The 25,625-nt window shown below is 44.9% G+C and overlaps 3 protein-coding genes across 4 annotated transcripts; 2 read left to right on the top strand and 1 right to left on the bottom strand.

Moving 5' to 3' along the window:
- The first annotated feature begins 566 nt into the window (after nt 1–566).
- LOC310681447 (uncharacterized protein C6orf62 homolog) lies at nt 567–7,813 on the top strand. Its single transcript, XM_083449222.1, has 5 exons — nt 567–2,819; nt 3,313–3,489; nt 5,147–5,272; nt 5,797–5,931; nt 6,567–7,813. The coding sequence occupies exons 1-5, from the start codon at nt 2,691–2,693 to the stop codon at nt 6,690–6,692; spliced, it is 693 nt and encodes a 230-aa protein (XP_083305348.1). The 5' UTR covers nt 567–2,690; the 3' UTR covers nt 6,693–7,813.
- On the bottom strand, nt 7,516–15,971 carry ACOT13 (acyl-CoA thioesterase 13). 2 transcript variants are annotated; one of them, XM_083449234.1, is made up of 5 exons: nt 15,572–15,971; nt 13,852–14,036; nt 11,931–13,600; nt 11,041–11,387; nt 7,516–10,797 (listed from the first exon to the last, which is right to left on the bottom strand). In XM_083449234.1, the coding sequence occupies exons 1-3, from the start codon at nt 15,653–15,655 to the stop codon at nt 13,447–13,449; spliced, it is 423 nt and encodes a 140-aa protein (XP_083305360.1). In that variant the 5' UTR covers nt 15,656–15,971; the 3' UTR covers nt 7,516–10,797; nt 11,041–11,387; nt 11,931–13,446. The 2 variants fall into 2 exon arrangements, with proteins under 2 accessions (XP_083305360.1, XP_083305359.1); XM_083449233.1 differs by having other exon boundaries at nt 11,041–13,600.
- A 174-nt stretch (nt 15,972–16,145) lies between these two features.
- TDP2 (tyrosyl-DNA phosphodiesterase 2) lies at nt 16,146–23,470 on the top strand (the record flags this gene model as incomplete). Its single annotated transcript, XM_083449205.1, has 7 exons — nt 16,146–16,352; nt 16,449–16,534; nt 18,556–18,729; nt 20,064–20,155; nt 20,915–21,033; nt 21,785–21,955; nt 22,847–23,470. 7 exons carry the CDS (start codon nt 16,146–16,148, stop codon nt 23,126–23,128), a joined length of 1,131 nt encoding a protein of 376 aa, XP_083305331.1. The 3' UTR covers nt 23,129–23,470.
- Between the last annotated feature and the right edge of the window lie 2,155 nt (nt 23,471–25,625).

Here is a 25,625-nt window from a genome sequence, read left to right on the forward strand (position 1 = left end):
GAGGGAGGGTACACGAATACCTCCGACTCCGTATTAAAATAAACAAGTAGTCCGCAATCGGATGAACGTAAAAGTTACCCCAAACGCCTTTTAATCTTGATCTTGCGTGTTTGCTCCTAAGAGCCCATTACTAGTTAATGCACCGTGTGCGCTCTTTGTTACTCGGAGGTAAATCCAGTAAAATGAATCGGACTTCCATTTTCGAGTACCTGCTTGCGGGTGACACCGACACAGGCTAACAGCCCCCACGCGGCCATCAGCCCTACCCTCTGCCGAGCCAGGCGGACTCAAGCCTCTTGATTTTTACACCACGCAGTCCTGTGCACATTTGTTTACTCGGGGACGAGTCCCATCGTGCCCACTGCGACTTTAACTTATGTCAAGTGGCTGGTACACGTCGGAACTCTGCAAAGGACCGGGGCATAGACACACTTCGCCCCCACTGGAGACAGCGGGCTCAACACTCAACACGCAGGCTGCATTGAGTACCAGCTGCCCACCCTACCCCACTTGCCCCGTTCGCTTTTCCCCTCCCCACCCCTCTCCCGAGACGGAGATGGTACAGTCCACCGCAGGGCGCCTGCGCAGCGGGTCGCGGGGCGGAGCCTTCCCGTGTGTGTGTGTGAGTCAGGCGAGGAGGAGACGCGGCGGTTGCCATTTTGAGGGCTTCTCCGCTCGGGCTGCTGCCGCTGCCGCTTCGCCGCCTTCCGCGCCGCCCGGACCCAGAGACTCGCCTGCGCCATCCTTCGCCTCAGAGGGGACAGGAGCGGGGGCTTCTCTCGCTCTCTCGCCTCTTTCCCGCCGTAGGAGCCTGTAGCGCAGGGACTTTCCCCGGCCCGGCCTCGCTCCGCCGCCGCCTCTTCCTCCTCCTCCTCCTCCTCCTCTCGTCCTTCCTTCCTCCCTCCCGCCGCCTCCGCCGCCACCATTTGCCACCCCCCGGCGGCTCCGGGGCGCCGAGCTTAGGCTATGGGGACCAGGCTGCTGGGACTGAGCAGCGGCAGAGCGGGCGGCCCGGTCACCGTGAACAGCGCAGCGGGGATGGCGGAGCTGGGCGGCTTCTTGGTGGCCTTCTCTTGACATGGCTCCTGCCCGTGCTGCTAGCAGCGCCGCCGCCGCCGCCGCCTCCACTGCTCCACCCGCGCCCGCCGGCTGCGGGTAGCGAGCCAGGCCACGCCACAGTCTCCGGTCCGGTTGGGTGTCTCTTGCCGCCTGAGCCTCCCGCCGCGGGGGCTTCCAAGGAGAGGGGGAGGGAAACCGCTTAATTACTACTATTTTTTACGAAGAGGGTGTGCTTGTGTGTGCTTTTTTTGTTTTTAAAAAGCACAACAACTAAACAGCTAATAAAAAAGGGGGAAGGACGGGTTAATAATCCTTTTTTCCTTTAAATTATTTTTTATTTGTTTCCGGGAAAACGCGTTTTTCCCTTTCCAAATTTATTCAAGTTCGCTGCGACAAAAGCCTCTTTGCAAACTCATTTTTTTTCCAATTGAAATTTTTTTTTGGCGTGATACTTCCCTTCCTCTCCCTTTTTCCCCCGCCCCCTTTTTTCTTCCCCCCTCCCAAGAACCCGAGTTGTTGGTTGTTGACCATGAATGCAAGAGTGAATTCCGGGCCGTAGACTTGAGTGGCCCCCGCTGCGCTGAGCACAGGCCCGCCTCTTCCTCTTGAGCAAGGAAGAGAACAACCCCCGCAAGGAGGCCAATCGCATCAGCCATGCCCAGCCCCAATTAAAGCGGCAGAGGGGAGGAGGATTTTTTTGTCCTACCCGGGGCTTAGACTGAGGGAAGGAAGGCTAGTGGGGTGGGTTGTAGGCCTCTCCCTCCTAGGGGAGTGCTAGATCGAGAGATCGACTTGGGATTCAAAAGGCCAGATAATCTCCTAAATCTTCCCTCCACCTTTTTATCAATGGCCACCATGATCCCTCTTCTCTCCCACAGCCGCAGCCTCAGGGCAACCATGTGCCTGATGATGAGCAGGATGAAGTTAGAAATGACTCTGCTGTTTTCCAAACTCCTTGCTCCTCTGCAAACCAGCACACTGTTGTCTGTGGTTGATTATTTTGTTGTTGGTAGGGAAACGTCTTACCTCCCAGGACATCCACTCCTGTTCTGCACTCCCTCCTTTGCTTTCTACCAAGTCGAATAATTCTTGAAAAAAGAAAAAGCCAGGCAGCATAGCAATAGCAGAGATCTTGAAAATAATCAGCAGTCATGAATCTGGGCGGGATAGAACACTGTCTTTAATTTCAGTTTTTTGTTTTTTTTGGGGGGGTGGCAGCGTGGGGCAAGCAACCCGCCCAAATGGATTGGGTCCATGCCCGTTATTGCTTTTTATTCTACACACAAATTGTGATAAGATTTTTTTCCCATTCTTGCCCACTTATTCCTGTGGTTTAAACTGTGTATATCAGTGTATTTTCTTCAAATTTCTTTGGGCTTTTGACAATACTGCGCAAACTTTTTGTCCAATGATGGTTGGACTAATAGTTACTTTGTTTTATGACCCCTCTAATAAGACAGTCTTGTAAAACATTTGCCTAAGGTGCATTTTTGGGTTACGCCTGTGTTCTATTGATTCAGTGGTATTAGCAGGAATAAAATGACTTGTTTCTGTTGTACTCGAGTCTTATGAAAAAGGGCCCATAGTTTAGTGAAGGTTTCAAAAGGCTTTAGTACCATCTGTATTACAAAATGGGGGACCCAAACTCCCGGAAGAAACAAGCTCTGAACAGACTTCGTGCTCAGCTTAAAAAGAAAAAAGAATCTCTAGCTGACCAGTTTGATTTCAAGATGTATATTGCCTTTGTATTCAAAGACAAGGTAATTTCCTTTTTGGTTGTTCTACTTTTGTTAGCACACTCAAAATTACAATCTTGAGAATGAATGTGGAGAGCATTGTAAAAATCTGTTAAACTGTGTTTTCATCATGCCTAGGCTGTAGCTTTGATGTTTAATTTTGAATCATGTTCATTCCTTATGCGCTGGGTATCTTAACAAAACCTTGCACAGCTTTCAAAATGCCATGTGAGAGTTAATACTGCATTATGGGCTATGGTTGCACACAGATCTGGGGAATACATAGAACTGAATTTTAGAGACTCAGCATTTTGGATTTTAATGTGAAATGCATTTTTGCTTAAGCATGTGCTTCAGCATCCATTTATCTCTAAATTTAGGTTTGCCATAAGTTTAGGGTGTTACCCAGTTCTTAGGTTTGCAGTAAGTTTATTTTTCTTAAGTTTTGAAAGCATTGTAATGACAGACTGCTTAGAAATGAATGAAATGCAACGTGTTCTTTGTTTTCCCTCATTAGAGGAAAAAGTCGGCGCTCTTTGAAGTGTCTGAAGTGATACCAGTCATGACCAATAATTATGAAGAAAATATCCTGAAAGGCGTGCGGGATTCCAGCTATTCCTTGGAAAGTTCCATAGAGCTTCTACAAAAGGATGTGGTTCAGCTGCATGCACCCCGCTATCAGTCTATGCGCAGGGTAAAACATTTAATGTTCTGTCATTTTGTTTCAGAGAACAACATTTTAAAAGGCTATTAATGCTGCTAGTAGTGTTTCTATATCAAAGAGCTAGATATAATCAGCAGGATTAAAAGGACTACTTTAGATGTACCCAATGACTTACATGTCTTAGTGGGATTCCTCCCCCCCTTTTTTTTGAACAGACTACGCACAAAACTGCTGATGGAACTTTTGCAGCATAGAGGGGGTTGAAGTGTGGCTATGTGGTTTGAAGTTCAGTGTGTCGCTGCATAAGGGTTTTTTGGATGCTGCCTATCAGGTGGTAAATCTGTACAGTGGACCCTTGAATTATGTACCACTCTGGATACGTAACTTTCAGGTTGCGAACGCGGCAAACCTGGAAGTGTATACTTCTGGGTTTTGCCATGTGCACATGTGCAGAAGTGCTTCGCGCACCGCATGTGTGCGCAGAAGCGGCATCTCCAGTTAAGGACTTTTCAGGTTAAGTACGGACCCCCGGAACGAATCGTACCCGGAGGGTCCACTCTATTTGAATATTTAGTATGCTTTGTCTAGAAGACATACTGATTTACTTGGGTCTTTGACACCATCCACCCTATTCTCTTGACTGTCATTTAAGTTATTTTAATGTTGTATTTTTAATTGTAACCCACCCTAGGACAGGTGGGTAATATTAATACTACTGCTAAATAATAATAGCTTTGTTGCTGTTTTGCTCTATCCCTCTTGTATTGTATACATCACTTAGAAACTTTGTTATTAAGTGGAATATAAATTATTTAAGAGTTTTCATTATCCTGGCCCTCAATATTTTAACAAGTTTGTCTCTTGGTAAAAGAGGCATGGAGAAAAAATTAGAATTGTGGAAATGGAATATTGGCAGAGACATCTTAGATGAATGATTGCTTTATATCTCTTGCAGAGATTCAACATAGTGTCTTAAGTTCTATTCTGAGAGAGGAGGGGCTGCTTCTGTTCACAATCCAGCAGAGGCTTATCCTGGTGGAAGGGGAAGCAACTTTTGCAAAGCCCCTTCCCCTACTGTTCTATAGGGTTTCCTATCCCTCAAACCTTTTTTGCAGGGTGGGAACAAGAATTGCACAGGGAAGTGAGAATTGTAGAAAGCTTCCTCCCATTTCTGGCAGAAGTGTCCCATGAGTGGGAAGGGAACTCCGGATTCAATTCATACCTGTTGAACTGAAACAAAATAGGGAATAAACTCTTAAGCTAAAAATACAATTATTATAAGCTGTGTTTTTGAATTTAAATATTCTTGATGAAGACAGCAAGACAACATAAAAATGTAAATGTGATAAAAGTGGGTGTATTTCCTGATGGGAATCTAAAAAACTATTTTGAGGACATCATTTTAGTTTGGGCAGTTTTTCAAATCCATAAAGTTTGTTCCCATAAGAATTAAATTACTAGGACTGGGTTCCGATTTCCACATTATAAATGTTAATGTAAAGTTAACAGATAGGCAGGCTGTGTTGTAGTGCTTAAGAATAAAATCCTATTGTTATAGATGTATGAAAGGTATACAAACCATTTGAATTACAATTATATTTGCTTCTCAAACGTGTATATATATGTGTGTGTGTGTTCTCCCACTAGATTGTTGGGACACTATTAATTTGATTCATGTCCTTAACAGGATGTGATTGGCTGTACGCAAGAGATGGACTTCATACTTTGGCCTCGGAATGATATTGAGAAGATAGTCTGTCTTCTGTTTTCTAGGTGGAAGGGATCGGATGATGAGCCCTTTAGGCCTGTTCAGGTATGATACAGGTCCCAGGCAGAGTGCTACTAAAACCCAAATAAGCCATTAGCACTTCTAATGAATACCACTTTTTCTTTATGGTGGTTATAGTGAATTGTGGTATATTTTTGTAATCATTAAGGTGTTTGTATGATTACAAAGGCAGAATGTTGTCACTGAATGTACCTAAGCAGATGTTTTGAAGTTACTTAGTTTATTTTGTCTCTTGATTGGTAAACTTGCCAGAAGCATTTACCAATAAGTATGGAGTACTGCATCTGTGATAGTTGTCATTTTTGTTTACATAAAGTTAAATATAGGGTTCTTCAAATGTACTGCCATTAGAAAAGGGGGAGATACTGACGTAATAATCAGTCTATTTTAAACTATATCTCCATTAGCTGTAATTTCAAGTTGTTCCTGAGATTTTTCTATTCTGCACTTGGATGCATTGCATACGTGAACCTTGACTTTAGATTGGTGTTCCTTGAACATATTTTATTTAAACTTTTTTGTTACATATTCCCCACCCCACCCCACAGGCCAGGTTTGAATTTCATCATGGTGACTATGAAAAACAGTTTCTGCATGTACTGAGCCGAAAGGACAAGACTGGAATTGTTATCAACAACCCTAACCAGTCAGTGTTTCTCTTCATTGACCGACAGCACTTGCAGGTAGCCATCTCTCAGTGCATACCTGTTTTTCCTTATGCTCTTGTTTGCCTCTTTTCTATTATTTAACAGCTGTCTGCTTGGCTTGGCTTCACTACAGTCAAGAGGTACAGATAGAAGCAGTTGTCATGACAGAATGCTAAATGATCAGCATGCCTTTTCTATGGCATAATGTGCAATATGTTCCAAACAGTAAGTTTGTGGGATATACTTTATAAGGATTGAGTTGCTCTACCTTGAGTGCAGTGAAGCCATCTGATTGGGTGTATTTCTATTAGATTTAGGAACTGAGGTTGTGGGGATTTGCAAGTGTGCATCAGTATCATTTGTCATTAATTGAGACTGTTTCTGCCCGTCCGCTTTTGAAACACAATAAGGATTTGTATATGTACTTAAGCGAGAAAAGATGGTACAGGTCTCCTGCTGGAGAAGGCAGATTTTAGAAATCTGGTAATCCATTTATATATTCAGCAAGCACCATAAATTCTTTGTTACGCGTTTATGTTGCACCACCATTAGTTTCATTTTCTGTTGCTTCCGCAAGGATGAGTTGAGGCAGTATGTGAAGTTTGTTTTTCCACACAGTGCTGTTTATAAAATATACTCCGTCCTGAAATAATTTATGTATCTCTTTCCAGACTCCAAAAAACAAAGCTACAATCTTCAAGTTATGCAGCATCTGCCTATATCTGCCACAAGAGCAGCTCACCCACTGGGCGGTTGGTACCGTAGAGGATCACCTCCGTCCTTACATGCCAGAATAGGGTACTGGCCAGCAAAATGGGGAAGATCACAGAATGCAGGAGTGCAGTTTTCACTTTTCTCACCATTTATTCTTTCGGAATAGAAGAAAATGGACACATGTTCAGAACACTATCCATCGTGGAACTTGATCATCCTGGATTATTTTCTTTTATCATTTGTATCTCAGAACTTTTAAATTTTTTTTAGATGTTTTCTGCATGGACCTTGTGAAAGAGAATGCTCTGCATATTTCTGCATTGTATGAGCATCCTACCAAAATGTGAAACGAAGGGACTGTTATACACTGAAAGAAATGTATCTGAGAGCACAAAGTGATCATATATGGTGGTGTTCCCATTTGTGCTGGTCATGTCCCCTAATATCAGTATTCATAGGGTGAGGAATGAATGTAATGGTGTGAAAGCCATAAGCTTTGCTGTTAACACGATTGTATCAGGTTCATGAATAGGTCTATGGCTTGTTACAGTAGATGGCTAAATGTGGGAAAGAAATCTTTTAAGGAAAAAAGAGCATCTCATTTGGTGTAGGCATTAATTGCCTCTTTTATTTTGCTTGGCCTTGTTTGAGTTTCCTGGCATTCTCACTTTTGGATCTCTTTCCCCAGTTTGCTGTGTAACTAAATGTAGAGTGTTCTGTTGAGTTGAATACATTTTTACAGACCTGGAGTCTGAAGTAGCCTAAAGCAGCTAAATTTAAGATAGCAGCTGCAGAAACCACGTTGGCAGAGGATTATTATTTTTTTCCTGACAGTTGACTTGTGAACTGTAGGAAATACTGGTTTCCAAAACATTTCTTATGGAAAACCCTCTGAGGTTCTTTTTGGGGGGGAGGGGAGGAATAAAGCAGTTGTGGATTTAATTGTAAAATATTGTTTGGAGTGTCAAAGTTGGTTTTGAGAGAACATATTTTGTTTAAGATTGTGCAATGAACATAAGGAAGACTACTGTATAGCTTTGGCAAAGAAAGCTTTGCTTAAAGGGTTGAGTAATTTGACTGAAGTAAATCTGTATAAGCCTACTCCCTTTGGGTAAAACTAGTGCTTATCTGTTTAAAAAAATCTGTATTTAGCTTTTGTTTGGAATTGGAAAAAAATTAAAAATAAACAAATTAGGTGACCAAAGACTTCTACGTTCATTTATTTTAAAAACATGTAGACACTAGCTTATAACATGTCATAGCTAACTTTAGGTATACAGTCTTTGCATATGACAACAAGTTAGATACATCAAAGCGTATCGTATGCAAAATAAGCTGGAGATACCAATTCAAAATCTATTGGCAGTGTTCACATGTAACAATAAATTAAATTTCCTGGTTTGTTATGGATGAGTGGCAGTACACATTCATATTCCTCCCATGAGTGGGATACACCAGGAAGCTGTGCCTTTCTGTTACATTAGAACCAAGGATTACCTGGTCTTTAACAAGTGATTATCAGGAAGAAAAAAACCATGGCATAAGGTTGGCTAGGGGTAGTTGCTTGTTAGGGACAACCAAGCTCTGCACTCTGGTTTAGACAGAACAGGAAGCAAAGCTTCCTGGTTTGTTTCCTCTAGCAATAGCACAAATGGAATATTGAGCCTACCACTATGCTCACAGAAAGCCTGGCTTATAAAATGGGCGTTGTATAAGTGTAGATTTTCATAAGGTTTCTATAACCAATACATTAAACTTCTATATAAAACATGGCAAATCACTTTTGAAACCCAGTTAAAGGGAGAGGTCTTCATAATAAGGTTATAATAATGCATGAAGGATTACAATTTGTATGGGATGGAGAATGTCACATTTCACCAGGCCAGAGGTGTGCACCTAAAATAGCTATTGGGAACCAGGCTGATGTTACGAAGTACCAAAGGGATTTTTTTTTCTATTCCCAACCCATTTTAAAGGGGAAAATGTTCTGAGAATTAGCAGAGTATATTTCCTTACAGCACAAGCTTGAGTTCTAACACTACACCCTCAGAAATTAACGTTATGGGCGGGGGAACCTTTGCCTCTCCAAATGTTGTTGAACTCTCATAAGCCTTGACTATTGATCTTGTTGGCTGGGACTGATGGGAGACATAGTTCAGCAATATGGAGGGCCAAAAGTTCCCCAATGCCCCTCTAAACACCTTGGCATCCAAAGGATCCCAGGATCAGTCCACAAAATCTCCAGGAAGGATTAGGTATGACTCCAGTTTGGAGCTAGTCAGTGCTGAGCTAGATGGTCTGACTTGGTATATATCTCCCTAATGAATCCTGCAAGAGGAATCGCAACACCAAGATCAATATGCAGCAATATAGGTTCTGCCATCAACAAACCACAGTGATCAAAACAGCTAAATTTTGTGAGCCAGCAATGAGAGCTGCTCCTGTCTTATTAATACAAATGTCAGCCGCGTAACCACACTTCTGAAAGTAGCAGGCATTTTCTATCTGTACTACCACCACCCATTCATTACACCCACAACCATTCCCCGTTGCTAACTATTTGATTGGCTTCCCTACAGTTTTGCTCTCCCTGCCCCTCCCCACTTTTATTCCCTTGCTCTGATCGGGGATCTTTGAAAGCAGGGAAGGATGAGATAAGTGCCAAGCTCAAAGCTGCAAGGAATTGAAATACAATTTCACTCAGGCAGTCCAGCTTCTAGAAAGCTTTTAAGAGGAATGAGAACTCTCCAGTGAGAAGGAGCTATTTCACCCCCTGCCACTCCTATCACAGGACATTAGTAGCACTTTACAGAATCTGGGCCAGGTTGTTCCAAAGCAAGACTAGCAGGCATGGTGCTAGAATAATTCAAACACTGCTGTTGTCATCTTCACCCCAACCTCCCAGTTTTGCATCAGTTCTCTTAAGTTTTAATGTTGTTGCTGGTGTTAGGAAGCAAATAGGACCGGCAAGGAATCAGTACTCTGCTGTTGTTGTTTACTCTTTGTGACCCCATGGACCAGAGCACGCCAGGCACTCCTGTCTTCCACTGCCTCCCGTAGTTTGGTCAAACTCATGCTGGTAGCTTCGAGAACACTGTCCAACCATCTTGTCCTCGGTCGTCCCCTTCTCCTTGTGCCCTCAATCTTTCCCAACATCAGGGTCTTTTCCAGGGAGTCTTCTCATGAGGTGGCCAAAGTATTGGAGCCTCAGCTTCAGGATCTGTCCTTCCAGTGAGCACTCAGGGCTGATTTCCTTAAGAATGGATAGGTTTGATCTTCTTGCAGTCCATGGGACTCTCAAGAGTCTCCTCCAGCACCATAATTCAAAAGCATCCATTCTTCGGCGATCAGCCTTCTTTATGGTCCAGCTCTCACTTCCATACATCACTACTGGGAAAACCATAGCTTTAACTATACGGACCTTTGTTGGCAAGGTGATGTCTCTGCTTTTTAAGATGCTGTCTAGGTTTGTTAGGAAGCAACTAGGACTGGCATGGAATCAGTACTCTATGGGCGCGCAATTCTGATGGTTGTAATAGACTGCAGCCACTTGGTTGCAAGTCTGTGGTGCAAATCTACCAAACCCACAGCAATGAAGACAGCCTGGGAATACAGCTCCTTGAGGGCATGAGGCCTTTCCCAACCTTGGGCCCCCCAAATATTGTTGGACTTCAAACCCCATAATCCCTAACCAGCAGGAGCAGTGGTGAGGGATGATAGTAAAGTTGCCTAATGATCGAGAACCAGACGGACTGCCTTATGAATCTTTGCGCCACCAGGAAAGGCGACCATTAGACCCTTGGGGATTTCAAATTACTGTTTTCCAACCAAGCTAACAATCTGCTCCTGATCCGGTTTTAACACCAAAAGCAACGGTGTCTTGTAGCACCTTAAAGACTACCAGATTAGTTATTACATAAGCTTTTTTTTGGATTCCAGCCCACTTCAAGCAGATGCATGTACTACTGTATACACAGTTGGCAGGTATAATATGGGCATAGTCAAGATGGAGGAAGTTAACCTGAATCATTACTTGTTGGGGGGGGCACTTAAATTCACACAAATTTGCCCATGTAGCACTAAATCACAATTTAATGTTAGCAGGCCAATAAATGTGCAGTGAATGATCATTTACAATAGCGGTATTTGGTGATAACATGATCTGGTTCTGCTGTGCTAATTCAGCAACTACAGTGGTACCTCAGGTTAAGTACTTAATTCGTTCCAGAGGTCCGTACTTAACCTGAAACTGTTCTTAACCTGACGCACCACTTTAGCTAATGGGGCCTCCTGCTGCCGCCGCCGCGCCGGAGCACGATTTCTGTTCTCATCCTGAAGCAAAGTTCTTAACCTGAGGTACTATTTCTGGGTTAGCGGAGTGTGTAACCTGAAGCGTATGTAACCTGAAACGTATGTAACCTGAGGTACCACTGTATAGTCGGAGAACTGCCCAACTTCCTGGCTTGTCAATCAGTGTGAACCAGGAGTTGTTGTTGTTTTTCTTATAAAAAAAACTAGTCAACTGCAAAACAAGGCAATGCCAAACCTCCAGTAATAAAGCTAGCTTGTTTAAACCAGAGTTCGTCGTTAAGAATTCATAGTTCATACTTAAATATAAGCAAAATGGAACCACGGGTTATTCCTTATTCCAGACCCATAGAAGGATGGGTGGAGGGGGCAAACAGAAGCCTGAGGCTTGGCTCACAGAGGCTCATGCAAGAATACTAAATCTTTGTTTAGCGTTTTTTCCAAGCTGGCCCATTGTCAATAAATTTGAACTTTGCAGAGAAATGTCACATAGCAGATCCAATACAATTTTTGGACAGCACATAAGTGGGTGCATTATACCCTCAAACCAAATTTCTCTCCTATGTTCTATCCTGATTGTAATTAGCAGTAAACACTCTCCATTTACATAACTGTCCCAAAAACACAAGAGGAAGAACTACTCCATAAAAAAGATTAAACATTAATAAAAGACCACAAAATCCAAATTAGCTAAACCTCATTGGACAAGGTGAACATTGGCTCTCATTATGAACATCTGTAATGATACAATCAGACTGGCCTCCCTTTGACTAGTTCCATAATGAAGGTAACATGCAAGATCAGTGTCTGCATACATCCACTTCCACCTCAGATGGTCTCCAGAGAAATCCTAATAGACATAAGGGCCCATAAATGATAGCTTTGACATACATCAAAATAAGAATATAAAGGCATTCTGTGATACTCCTCCAAAGTAAGTTTTCAGAACTAGAAAACACCCACAACTTTTTTAGTTGTGAGAGCCCCTTTGTAGGCCAATAGTGCAATCCTACATATATCTACTTAAAAGTAAGTTCCACTAAGTTCAATGGGGCCAAATCCTAGGTAAATGTGTATAGGACTGTAAAGGAAAGGTAAAAAGGTAAAGGACCCCTGGATGGTTAAGTCTAGTCAAAGGCAACTATGGGGTGCGGTGCTCATCTTGCTTTCAGGCCGAGGGAGCGGGCGTTTGTCCAGACAGTTTTCCAGGTCACGTGGCCAGCATGACTAAACTGCTACTGGTAAATGGAGGACCATGACGAGTGCCAGAGCGCATGGAAAGGCCATTTACCTTCCTGCCCCAGCAGTACCTATTTATCTACTTGCACTGGCATGCTTTCGAACTGCTAGGTTGACAGGAGCTGGGACAGAGCAACGGGAGCTCACCCCATTGTGGGGATTCCTACCGCCAACCTTCAGATTAGCAAGCCCAAGAGGCTCAGTGGTTTAGGCCACAGCGCCACCCACGTCCCTGTATCCTAAATCAACTTGGGGGGAGGGGAAATACACACAAGCAAAGTTTACAAAACCAAGTTTATTGAAAACTGAACTTCCTTTTAGCACAGGGTTCATGCTTTAAATTCATTATTTTGGGAGGAAAAGTACCCTTTTAAGATCAATTCACTTTGTTCAATAATATCTACAAATTAACAGAGGAAAAAGTAGTAGTTTGTGCTTAGTTTGGCAATCATTCACCACTGGATTCAAAGTATGCACTGGTCAGTCCAAAGGCTTTGGCTGAAAAGAGCAACACAGAAGTCATCTGCAAACATTCTCAGCTGGACATATAGCCACCCGTCTGCAAAGAGGAGGACTCCTTCAATTTGCAGAAGGGACTGAGATTTCACAGAGACTTCTTGCTGGAGTAACCATGTGTGTAGATGTGCACACAAGAGGCAATTTTCACCAATTCCTCCTTTCCTCCTTGGCACCACCTCTCATGCTGTTCTGGAGGCTTCCTCAGCCATTGAAAGCAGAATCCACCCCCATCACCACTCCTTCTTTCAATGAAAACATCCTGGAGGCAGAGGCCTACCCCTGGGGACTCTGAACCCATCCCAACCCAAAAGCACCAGCATCAGAACCTCTTCCACAAATGGTTCCCAGGTTTCAGATGCTGGAACACTCGAGTTCCATCTTTTCTTTGTATCTTTCTCTTCAGGGCTTCAGAAATCAAACCAGTATTAATCACAGCAACACTTTTTTTTTCTGTCAACGGCAAATTGTTGCTATTTACATTTGTTTCCTGCTTCCTGGCGCATGCACACACAGCATCCCTTCCAATCCCCAAGAGATGGCTTACAATAAAAAACACATGGAATAATAAACATGAACTTGAACCATCACCTTAGTTTACATGAACATTAAGGAGGATTCAGGTAGTGATATTTCACCCCTAGTGGGCACCTAAGAAAGCGTTTTGTTAAGTTAATCCATTCTCATCTATTGTTTTTACTGTATTGCTTTGTTTGACTTACTTCAATAAGTACCCCGTTCTTTTTCTTCTAGGCCCAAAGCTTCCTTCTGTGATTATCCCAGGTATTTGGTATGCCTCCCTTGGGCTATCAATTTCCCTGTCGCCTTGTTTCTTAAGTCCACATTGGCAAAGGCCAGTGTTCTTCCTTGCTTCAGAATCTCCGCAGTGATCTGGATTTCGTCTCCGATCTTAGCTGCTGACATGTAGCTTGAATTTGGAAAGGGGGGGGGGGAGAGAGAAAAAAAATCCTTACATTTATGGTTCATCTCTCCTTCAATGAGCTCAAGACAGCATATTGGGTTTGCTTCCCTCATTTTATCCTCACAACCACCCTGTGAGGTTCAAAACTTATCTGATAACCCTACAAGCCACCAATACAAGCCACGTAAGTTGTAGGGTCAAGGCCCAATTAAACGAAAGCGAGAACTGAAATTAATCTCGGATTTTGTCATACGTACGTAATATTCATATCCACACTGACTCCAGGTGCTGCTCTTTCAGTGTGCAGCAAAGCAGCGGTTGACACAACATCTACCAGAGTTGCTGTCAATCCTCCATGAAGAGTCCCGCCTCGGTTTGTGTGCTCTTCTTCCACTTTCATTTCACAGACAACTTTTCCAGGACTGGCAGAAAGAAGCGTCATCTGGGAGCAGAGTGGGTGAGAGAAGAAAAGTCCCATTCCATTAAGCTTCAGTAGGTTTTCTACAGGATACTAAACTGAAATTAAATGCTTGCTTTTTAAAATCTAAAATGCACATATGTTGCCTTTTGGTCTCCGAAACAGCGAACAGTAGGAGAAAACAAGTGAAACCAGCAACAAAATAAGGTTGAAGTGTGCCGTTTTTCCCCTCAGGGTACCAACCATTCAGTGGTGCCCTTTTCAAGCATACTCCATTCTATTTCCCTCCTCAATGTTTTTCTGCTGTTTTTCACCCAATCCAAAGGTCAGCCAACATTCTGGACCCACTGAACTTGCTCAATCTTCCTACACACCAGAAACCTAAAGCACATGACCTGCCCCCAAGAATCATGGGAACTGCAGTTTACCACTACGCTTCCCAACTCCCTTAAATTACTTTGCCCAGGATTCTGTGGGGAGGTCATATGCATTAAATGTGTTTTCAAACCTCTTCCAATTATTTCTTCCCTTTTTCAAAAAGGAAGTTTCAAGTTTCAGTAAGCATACGTTACAAATAGCGTTTATTTTTAATTTCCGCAATAAGCAGGTTGATATGCTGAAACCGGCTGGGGCATTTAGGACCAGAGGCGTAGGAAGGTCAGGTGGTACCTGGTGTGAAAAATTTTGTCACCCCCCCCCCACATTGCAATTTTAGGAAGGTTGCCCAGAGTTGCGCAAATCCAACCAATGATCACATAAAACCGTGTCAGTGCCGCGGGGCGTATTTGCGCGATCAGTGGTCAGATTTCCGTGATCAGTGGGCGGCACTGGCACCCCCGTGAAAATCCAACCGCCAATTGCATTAAACTGCCAGGGATGCAAGTGCCACCCGCCGGGGGGTGTGCTAGGCTGATTGTCGGGTGTATTTGTGCAATCAGTGGGCGGATTTTCATGATGACGATCGCGTCAATTGCTGAAATCTGCCTGCCCACTGGGCGTGCAAGTGCCATCACGCCGATCTGCCCAGGGGGATTTTGTCAGCCCCCCTAGGCATGACACCCGGGGCGGACCACACCCTTTGCACCCCCCTTGAGACACCCCTGTTTAGGACCAGGTGACCTTTAAACCAGTGCAATTTCTATGTAAACAGTCTAGTTAGGACACACCCAATAATCATAGAGCTTCTCTGAACTGAGTGAAGTAACATCTTTGGGCAGCCACCACATAACCCCGCCCCCGCCCCCCAGTATATAAGTGAATGGTAGAGAAGGTAGTTTGCAATCTAAAGCAGTATTACTGAGGACCTCTCTCAGGAACACTGTAAACCTACGTTTTTTCTTTTTTCCAAATACTTTTTATTGCTTTTTTGTAACAACGACAAATAAAATAAATACTCTTACATTCAAAAATTGTAAACCTACGTTTTTTCAAGCGCCAATAGGCCCAGAGTGTTCACTCCCTGCACAGCTTTGCTGCCCTATACAAGGTGACCCTGGAAAGTCAGTAACACATTACACATACAGGGTAAGGAACCTCAGCAAATCCCCTCCTGCTATTACCTTATTCAGCACCCGATCAAATCCGGGAGACTCCAGAAGCATTTTCACCACCTCGCGGAGAGACTGGATCTTAAGGTGACTCATGATTCAAAGTTCCGACCTTCTCTCGAGTAAGGCGCTATATAGCCAGTCTTCTCACTAATGCAGTCAAGTAGTTGGGAGATCTCGGAGTTGCGGACAACACGAGGCAATTGCAAAGCTGCTGGATCCCTTAGCAGCAAATTGGCCCTTCCGAGCTCAGCGCCGGCCCGGGAGAACTGGAGGAACGTCTCTTGACAAGCCCCGCCTCCCTCGCTCGCTCCCAGCGTTCTAAAACTTGCTACTCCGCGTTCCATTCGCTGTCTTCGCCGAATCCCCGCCCACGGCGCCTACCCTTTCACCTCCCAGCAATCGGGTCGGGCGAGCGCCGAAGCTTCAAGTGTCTTGCCCGTTCTGCGCCTGCGCGACATTTGAGCTTCGAGGGGCGTGGATTTGCAGAAGCTGAAAAACCGGTGGTGGTCCTGAAAGAAAACAGGGAGCGCGAGCTTTGAAAAAAAACACAAAACCCCAACAACAAGAACTCACAAACAGGCAGATGGATGTGGGCAGCGTTACTCAGGGGGTGGAGCAGGCGACCCCGGAGGAGAGGACGCCGGAGCAGCAGCTGCAGCCTTCCAAGGAGGAGGAAGAGAAGGAAGAAGAGAAGCGCAGGAAGCTCCTATGTTTGGAATTTGCCTCCATCAGCGGCAGCGATCTAGCCGTTGCTCAGTGCTACCTGGCAGAGAATGACTGGGATATGCAGGTATGCCCTCGCTTCTCGTTTTAAGCACGCGCTTTATAGATCCCGGCGCGTGATCCTAGCACACACTCACACTCTGCCTATTGTTTGTTTTTGCAGAGAGCGCTGAATTCTTATTTTGAGCCGCCTCTTGAGGAGCAACCTATGGACGCGATGCCAGACCCTCTCCCGGTGGAGGGAACCCTGTAAGTCTCTTGCGCCTGTAACTCATTCCTCTCAAGAAGACCTCGGGATTAAAAAATCGATTCCCGCTTGTGTACAGATGCATGGGGGCCATATTGGTGCAATTGGACGGTGGTGCTGTCAGGGCAGTTATGTCAGAGGGGTTAAGATCCAGCTACGAGTTCACCGGGGTGACCATGGGCTAATCCCTATTCTCTTAGCCTAGCCCACCTCAATCTCTTTGGAAGAGCATCACCTGCCTGCTGCCTTTACTCTACAATAGTACAGGGTGAGTCCTTTAAAAGAGGCCCAGTGGATACAGAGTATAGTGGTACCTCAGGTTAAGAACACTTTCAGGTTAAGACTGGACCTCCGGAACAAATTAAGTTCTTAACCTGAGGTACCACTGTACACATGTTCCACCGGGACTCTTAAAAGACTCACCCTGTATATGCCTCTGTAAGATATCCTAGTGGTATAATCATTAATATCTCTTGCACTTGGCTTGCCTGGCCCTGCCCAGGGGAATGGTCGGTAGTGTAGTCAAGTCTCTAAATAAGGGCTGGCTCCAGCAATTCTCCAGTTTTTAAGGCTTCCACAATGCCCATAAAGCAGCATTGTTCCAGGTCATTGTGGAAAACTTACATGTTGGTTCCCACTGAGACCTGCCATTTAAATTCCCTCCCATGCCCCAGAGTTCTGCCATACCAAGGGTGCCCTGGGGCATATGAGTGCTGTGTTTACATGGCTGCTGAGCCCTTGGAAAAAATGAAACTGAGTGGGAGAAAGGGGCAGGCTGCAGGAGTAGCCTCTGCTGCTAAGGTCCTAATCCAGATGGCAGTAACCTGTATCTGACCTGCCTGGTATCGATTTGTACCTTCATAAACCGGCTCCACTATGTCAGGCTGAAACTAAAGCCATTTTCACAGCTGGCCAGCATCTCAGAATACCTTTCTTGAAAATATGAATGAGGAAGCAATCCCAAGTATGGGAAGCCAAAGTAATTTACATAATTAAGTGAAGCCAGCATAGAGTATGCCAGAGCCAAAGTCCGCTCAGGACTTTAAGCAAGCCTAAGACTGGCAGAGGGATGCGGGTAGTGCTGTGGTTTAAACCATAGAGCCTAGGTCTTGCCGATCAGAACGGTCCGTTGCTCGGTCCCTGCTCCTGCCAACCTAGCAGTTCGAAAGCACATCAAAGTGCAAGTAGATAAATAGGTACCACTCTGGTGGGAAGGTAAACGGTGTTTCCGTGCGTTGCTCTGGTTCGCCAGAAGCGGCTTAGTCATGCTGGCCACATGACCCGGAAGCTGTAAACCGGCTCCTTTGGCCAATAAAGTGAGATGAGCGCCGCAACCCCAGAGTCGGCCACGACTGGACCTAATAGCCAGGGGTCCCTTTACCTTTACCTTTAAGACTGGAAGAAGGGAAATAAGTCTTTAATATAAGGTCTGATTTATGCCACTCTGTCATTCCTTTGGGTTGCCAAGTTGCTTGACTGAGCTGAACCAAGTTAGGATCCAGCATATGTGCCCCCTGCCAGGTCCTGCCCCCCCTCCCACCCCAGAACACCTATTTTTCAGGGCTGCTGTAAGTTCTGCTGGTTTTGGCTTGTCGTCAGCTGACCTGGGATGAGACAGTTACACCAGCATATCTCTGACTGAGCTGGGGTTGGTGACATGCCAGTTTAGCCCAGCTGAGCTGGGAATCTACTGGCTGAACTGGGGACCCGCCACATCCTAACTCTCTCATTCTGGTGGATCTAGGGTTAGGATTACACCCTTTGCCATTCTTCACCTTTGGTCCAATAACTCATAGCTGTTATTTCTATTGCATGCATTCTCTTGCTGCTGTGCGGTGTTTAAGAGTTATGCATGATATCTTAGTTTTTGAGCTGGGTGTTTGTCTTATTATTATCATTAGGGCTTGGATAACACAGTTGTATTATACAGTGTTTATTATTTTATGATGGAAGCCAGCTTCAGAGTTTTACTTTTAAAGGTGGCTTATCAGTATAATAAGTAACTTGTGTCTGTGTTTTCTAGCATTGACCTAACAGATGATTCGACCACCGGTAAAGTTTCTGCTGCTGTTAAAGAGGCGGGTCTTAGCCCCAAAGAGGATGACAGCACATTTTCTTTAATTACCTGGAATATAGATGGCCTGGATTTAAAAAACCTGCAAGATAGGGCACGAGGAGTTTGCTCCTATCTTGCTTTGTAAGTATCTATCACAGTGGTCCTATGGTACCTTATTAGAGTGTCAGCCTAATTAAAATCATTGGGCTTTATTTCAAAGTAAGCAAGATTGGTATGCACTTTTTAAAAAATCAGAATATTTCTACTATGCCATTTTTTTTCTTTTACACTTATCTGAATTGTAGAGCTGCCAAGAATATGTAAGCCAGCCTTGCCCAGTCTTGTGCCTCTCGATTTTTTGGACTACATATCCCATCGGATGCAGCCAGCATGGTGGGATATGTAGGCCAAAGCATCTAGGGGCACCAGGTTGGAGGAGGCTGATTGAAGCACGGCATCCTAGAAATACATAATTGATTTTAACCCCAGTAGGATCTGAATCTTCACTGCTACTCCTTTTGCATACAAACAGTTAAATCTCAAGAGACAAATCTCAGGTTCATTACACTTCCTTGTGTTGCTTGTGCATTTGATTCCATAACTATATTTTTGCACAACCCTATGCGTGTTTGCATTGCATTGCAGCCATAATGTTATGAAGCAAGGCCAGTTGTTGCATTTTACAGTACCGTATTTTTCGTCCCATAGGACGCACCTAGTTTTTTGGGGGGGAAATAAAGGAAAAAAATTTTTCCCTTTATTTCCCCGCCAAAACCAGGTCAGGGAAACCGAACCAGGTCGAGGAACAGCGGGATGGCGGCACTGCGCCTCCCTGCTGTCCCCCGAGCTTGTGGGGCTGGTTGATGTTTGCCCGGCGCGCGGGGCGCTCTGCTTCAGGGTGCCCCTTGCGGCAGGCGGCAGGCTGCTATCTGCAGCGTGGGGAGCCCTGCGGGGAACTCCACGCTGTGGATGTCTGCCCGGCGCGAGGGGCGCTCTGCTTCAGGGTGCTGCTCGCGCCGGGGGGCAGGCTGCTATCCGCAGCCTAGACAGCCCTGCGGGAACTCCCACAGGGTTGCCTAGGCTGCGGATGCGTTCCCGAAGCGCCGGGCGCTCTGCTTTCAGTGCGCCCAGCGCTCCGGGAAGCAGGCTGCTATCCGCAGCCTAGACTGCCCTGCAGGAACTCCCGCAGGGCTGCCTAGGCTGCGGATGTCTTCCTGAAGCCTGGAGAGTGAGAGGGGTCGGTGCGCACCGACCCCTCTTGCTCTCCAAGCTTCAGCGAAAGCCTGCATTTGCCCTATAGGACGCACCCAGATTTCCCCTTCATTTTTGGAGGGGAAAAAGTGCGTCCTATAGGGCGAAAAATACGGTAATTAGATAAGTTAAGAAGACCACTGTAGGATCATTGTATACTAAACAGCTTATCTGTTACAGTATGTTGCTTTATGTTCCATTACACATTCCGCTTTCTCATTTAGGTACAGTCCAGATGTGGTATTTCTACAGGAGGTTATTCCTCCAGTTTTATCCTATCTACAGAAGAGAGCCGTCAGTTACACAATTATTCCAGGTAAAATGAAGTTACAGTAATTGCTATACATTTTTAGTGGGATAGCTGTATTAGTCTGCTGCAGCAAGAACAATCAGGAGTCTTGTGGAACCTTAAAGATCTATTTATTATGGTATAAGCCTTCATGGACCACTTGATTGCAAAAACCTCGGTGGTTTTTTGTCATATTTCAAACAGTGAAAATCCAGACAGCTTTTTTTAGTTTTGCCCAAAGATGTTGAGCTTTTTTGGCAAATTTGAAAAAAAGAAAGTAGTTTTTGAGCTATTTTTAAGGAAAATCACCTAAACAACACTGCTGACATGGATTGTCATATGTCCAGAATTTCCCAGACATTTTCCACGATTTCCCCCTGGACCCTGCTTCTGACTGCACTGTTCTGGATATGTCCTGGAAAGTCCAGACATATGGCAACCTTAGATTTACATAACATAAACCACAGAGTTGTATATCTGAAAGTTGTTCCATCATTTCCAGGATGTCTGCCTATGCAACAGGATTTCGTCCGCCACCCCCCCCCCCCCATAATGCCCCATCAAATCTACTCTGAAGGGTTGGGGGAACCCTGAGAATAGATAAGGTGGGCAGGTAGAAGAGGGTGTCCAGTTGCACAGGTGATAATCCATGCACTAAGGATGACTTTGTTGGGTACAACCCATACTTTAGTAGTCTAAACAAGGCCACTGTCTTTTATTATATGGAATTTCTGAAGGAGACATCATTGTTGTTGACCTTTCCTTTTTCTGTGTTTCTCTCTTCAGGTAATACTGATGGTTATTTTACGGCCATAATGTTAAAAAAATCAAGAGTCAGAGTTTTAAAAGAAGAAATAACACCTTTCCCTACCACCTCCATGATGAGAAATTTATTGGCAGTACATGTAAGTGAGTTCTTGCACACCTAGTTCATGGGCATTTTGTTGTTGTTGTTCTAAAGGACCTCCATACATACTGCCTAGGCGAGGTCACTTTGGTGCTGCTAATGCAGCAAAAACAACATGGGAGGCAGCAGTTACGAGTTACCGTTCTCTGCAGCCGCAGCAGGCACTGTGATTCTCCAGTGGTTTGACTTCACTCCTGGAAGTGCAGTCCATTGTCTCTTGAGACAGACGGATGCCAACAACTGCATAAATGCACCAGAAGCAAAGTAGCCTAAAGTCAACAAAGAAGTGCACTCTTCCCTCAGCCCATCATCTTAAAATGCCTCTATTGTGGATTAAAATTTGGCCCCTACAAAGCTATTAACTAAAAGGTTAGTTGATTGTTAACTGTTGATTAAAGCAGTTATAGCCGCAGCCCTACCTGTTTGTCATCATGTTAGTCACAACAGTGACCCAGGCTAGGCACTGTACAGAAGAAACCAGAATTGGCAAGATCTATACAAGGGGCCTTGTCATCTAGGAAAAGCTCCACCTTTATGTTGTCCAAAGATGGAGGACAACATGCGGGAGAATTAACTGTTATTGTAAAGAAAGGTCTAGCTGCACTTAGCCCTGTGCAGAAAATGTAGCTTTATGCATCTTGTTCTTTCACAAGAAATTGCTGTAAAGAGTGGTGAAATCCTACTGCTGTAGCAGACTGTCACATGCAGAAAATGTCGCTTTATGCTTTGTCTCTCGCTCTTCTTCATAGGCAACCATATCTGGCAATGACCTCTGCTTTATGACTTCGCATCTGGAGAGCACTAAGGGGCATAGCGAAGAACGCTTGAATCAGCTGAAACGGGTGCTTGCCAAAATGACAGAGGCCCCAGAGTCCACTACTGTGATTTTTGGAGGAGATACAAATCTCAGAGACAAAGAGGTGAACTGGAGCAAAACCCCTTAGTTGTGTTGTGTTTATTTGTAACTCCTATCACTTACATGGGCTTTCCCCACCGCTGGTGACACAATTCCCCTTTGCCTATATATATTTTTAAACACAGGTTTTATTAAGGATTTTCAAGAACATGCATACAGAAAAGAAGAAAACAAATCATTCAGCAATAACCAGCAGTTGTCTTGCAAAATATTGACAACAAAGTAGACCCGACTAGCAGTAAAGAGCAATGAATTAACACAGCATAAAACTACACAAGTTATCGCAGTTCCCTTGTAAGGTAAAGGTACCCCTGCCCGTACGGGCCAGTCTTGACAGACTCTAGGGTTGTGTGCCCATCTCACTCAAGAGGCCGAGGGCCAGCGCTGTCCGGAGACACTTCCGGGTCACGTGGCCAGCGTGACAAAGCTGTATCTGGCGAGCCAGCGCAGCACACGGAAACGCCGTTTACCTTCCCGCCAGTAAGCGGTCCCTATTTATCTACTTGCACCCAGGGGTGCTTTCGAACTGCTAGGTTGGCAGGCGCTGGGACCGAGCAACGGGAGCACACCCCGCCGCGGGGATTCGAACTGCCGACCTTTCGATCGGCAAGCCCTAGGTACTGAGGCTTTTACCCACAGCGCCACCCGCGTCCCTAGTTCCCTTGTACCAAGTGATTAAGCAAAGCCAGGATAGCTATTTATTTCAGATAACATGTTTCTGAATTAGAACAATGTTGCTAAGGAGCAGTGATGGTGCTTCACAACAAAATTGGTGGCTCTCCCAACAAACCATATAAGAAGTTACAAAATCAATCCATGGCTCATTTTTGAAAGCTGATTATTGGTAGTATATTTATAATACACTATTAACGCTTTCTACTTTTCTCCCCATCAGGTTGCTAAGCTTGGTGGTTTGCCTGACAACATTCTGGATGTTTGGGAATTCTTGGGCAAGCCAGAACATTGCCGCTACACGTGGGATACAAGCCAAAACACTAACTTGGATGCACGTTACAAGTGCAGATTGCGGTTTGATCGCCTCTTCCTCCGAGCTGCTTCTGCTGGTGGACAAATTGTTCCTAAGAGTTTGGATTTAATTGGGCTGGAAAAACTGGATTGCGGCAGATTTCCTAGCGATCACTGGGGTCTGCTTTGCAATTTTGATGTGGTACTATAGGGGGGGGGATGACTTCCACGCTGTGTATGAAAGACACTCTTATAACCTTTCCTGTCCCGTCCCCCCGCCCCATCCTGCTGTATTTTAAACCAATTCTGGGATTGGTTCAAATTTATACGCTTCAGTGGTAATACGGTAATCCATGCGTTACTGGAATCCTTGCCCAGTGAAAGGGCGGGGAGAAGACTTTTAAATGTATACTCTTAAATTCATTCCAGTTTATAGGTACTCCAGGATATATTTCCCTTCCAAGTTTCAATTCCAGTGCAAAATAGATAAATGAAAATGCTAGCCATATAATACTGTTTCAGTCTTCAGTTGAATAAAGAATAATTCAACACACCTTTCCATAATCTTATATTGAACTCAATAAAGGTAGGCTTGAAGGATTTTTTTTTATTTAAACCACTGTTTTCAGGTAGCCAATTTGGAAAAATAGCCAATTGTTTTAAGGGGGGGGGGAAGCAGGGAGCAACTAACTTTATCTATGGGCTGGTAATCCTAAGACAATTGTTACATTGCTGAAGTGTCATATCATTTCCTGCCTGTGAAGAAGGGGGGTGTTTTTTCAGGATGAGCAAGGCTTGAGTTAGAGATCGGCATTATGGGTACTCGATGATTCCCATGCACCAGTTGGAGTGCCCAAACCTTGGAGCCTTCTGATGCTGATTCCTGTCAACCTTTCCAAATTAGCAGGCAATGAGAGGAGGTATCTCCCCTACATATCTCATCCTCTCCCTTTGGGAGGCAGTATGGCTTAGGCCCAAAGAGAGAGACCACTGAAGAGAACAAGGTGAAGAGAACAAGGTGGAGTCCAATGGAAACATACTGGCAAAAAAGCTAGGACTGGCACTGATGGTAATGACTCTTAAAAGTCAGCAGTCCTAAAATAGATCCGATCATGTCATCAAATCAGGTAACAAAGGAATTGCCTCCTTACCAACGTATTTTCTCCTGGAGCCCACAAAACAAGGTAGTGATCTTCCGTTGTTTTGAAGCCCCAACGGCAAGGTATGATTGCCCATAGGTAGGTAATTTGCAGTATTCCCTCTACGCGCTTGCAGTTTCCCTAAGTCACTGTGTGCTTGCAGGGAATTCTGAATTCCTCCCACTTCTGCATGTCGAAAATAGTCCTGCTACTGGATCTGTAGGCAGGATGTGATGACTGCAGAGTTGCTTATCTCAGCATGAGAAAGGGATGAGTCTCTCCGCAGGGCTGTCATGCAGAAGACTATTGTCTGTTTGTCCAGGAGGCAGAAGCAGGACCTGGTAAGGAAGCAGATTTCATAGGAACGTCAGAAGCTTGTTGTTGTTTAGTTGTGTCCGACTCTTCGTGACCCCATGGACTAGAGCACGCCAGGCACTCCTGTCTTCCACTGCCTCCCGCAGTTTAGTCAAACTCATGTTTGTAGCTTCGAGAACACTGTCCAACCATCTCGTCCTCTGTCGTCCCCTTCTCCTTGTCCAACATCAGGGTCTTTTCCAGGGAGTCTTCTCTTCTCATGAGGTGGCCAAAGTATTGGAGCCTCAGCTTCAGGATCTGTCCTTCCAGTGAGCACTCCGGGCTGATTTCCTTAAGAATGGATAGGTTTGATCTTCTTGCAGTCCATGGGACTCTCAAGAGTCTCCTCCAGCGCCATAATTCAAAAGCATCAATTCTTCGGCGATCAGCCTTCTTTATGGTCCAGCTCTCAATTCTATACATCACTACTGGGAAGCTACCTTATACACTACATTGGAAGCTACCTTATACTAAATCAGACCATTGTTCAGTCTAGCTTGATATTATCTACAGCAGAACCTTTGAGCCTTTGGATATTGCTGAACTACAACTCACATAATTCCTGGCCATTAGCCTTGCTTGCTGGAGCTGATGGGAGCTGTAAGTTCAGACTGGCAGTGTTTCTCCAAGGTGTTATAGATTTGCATGCAAAGCAAATGCTCTGCTACTGAGCTAGGAGAAACTTCTTAATTATGGGAGCTGTTTGATAGTGGCGCTGGCCATCTCAGGAGGTTGTGGTGGAGCCTCCTTTGATGGGGGTATTTAAACAGAGGCTGGCCAGCCCTCCATTGAGGATGATATAGTTGCAGATTCCTGCACTGAGCAAAGCACTGAACCTCCAAAGTTCCAACACACCATTCTAGGATTCTATTTATCTGACAGCTAAGCCAGTGGTGTGAACTGCCCAGAGGACTTTGGGCATCAACTATTGTTCTAAATAAATACAGTGTTTATTTTTACTTTTAGCTGGGAGTTCACTGCAGCCAAGCTTGCTTCCAGGAGAGCCAGTGTGGTGCAGTGGTTAAGAGCGGTAGTCTCGTAATCTGGGGAACCGGGTTCGCGTCTCCGCTCCTCCACATGCAGCTGCTGGGTGACCTTGGGCCAGTCACAGTCTCTCAGCCCCACTCACCTCACAGAGTGTTTGTTGTGGGGGAGGAAGGGAAAGGAGAATGTTAGCCGCTTTGAGACTCCTTAAAGGGAGTGAAAGGCGGGATA

Source organism: Podarcis tiliguerta (assembly GCF_965153285.1).
Source record: "Podarcis tiliguerta genome assembly, chromosome: 7".
NCBI classification, from domain to species: domain Eukaryota; kingdom Metazoa; phylum Chordata; class Lepidosauria; order Squamata; family Lacertidae; genus Podarcis; species Podarcis tiliguerta.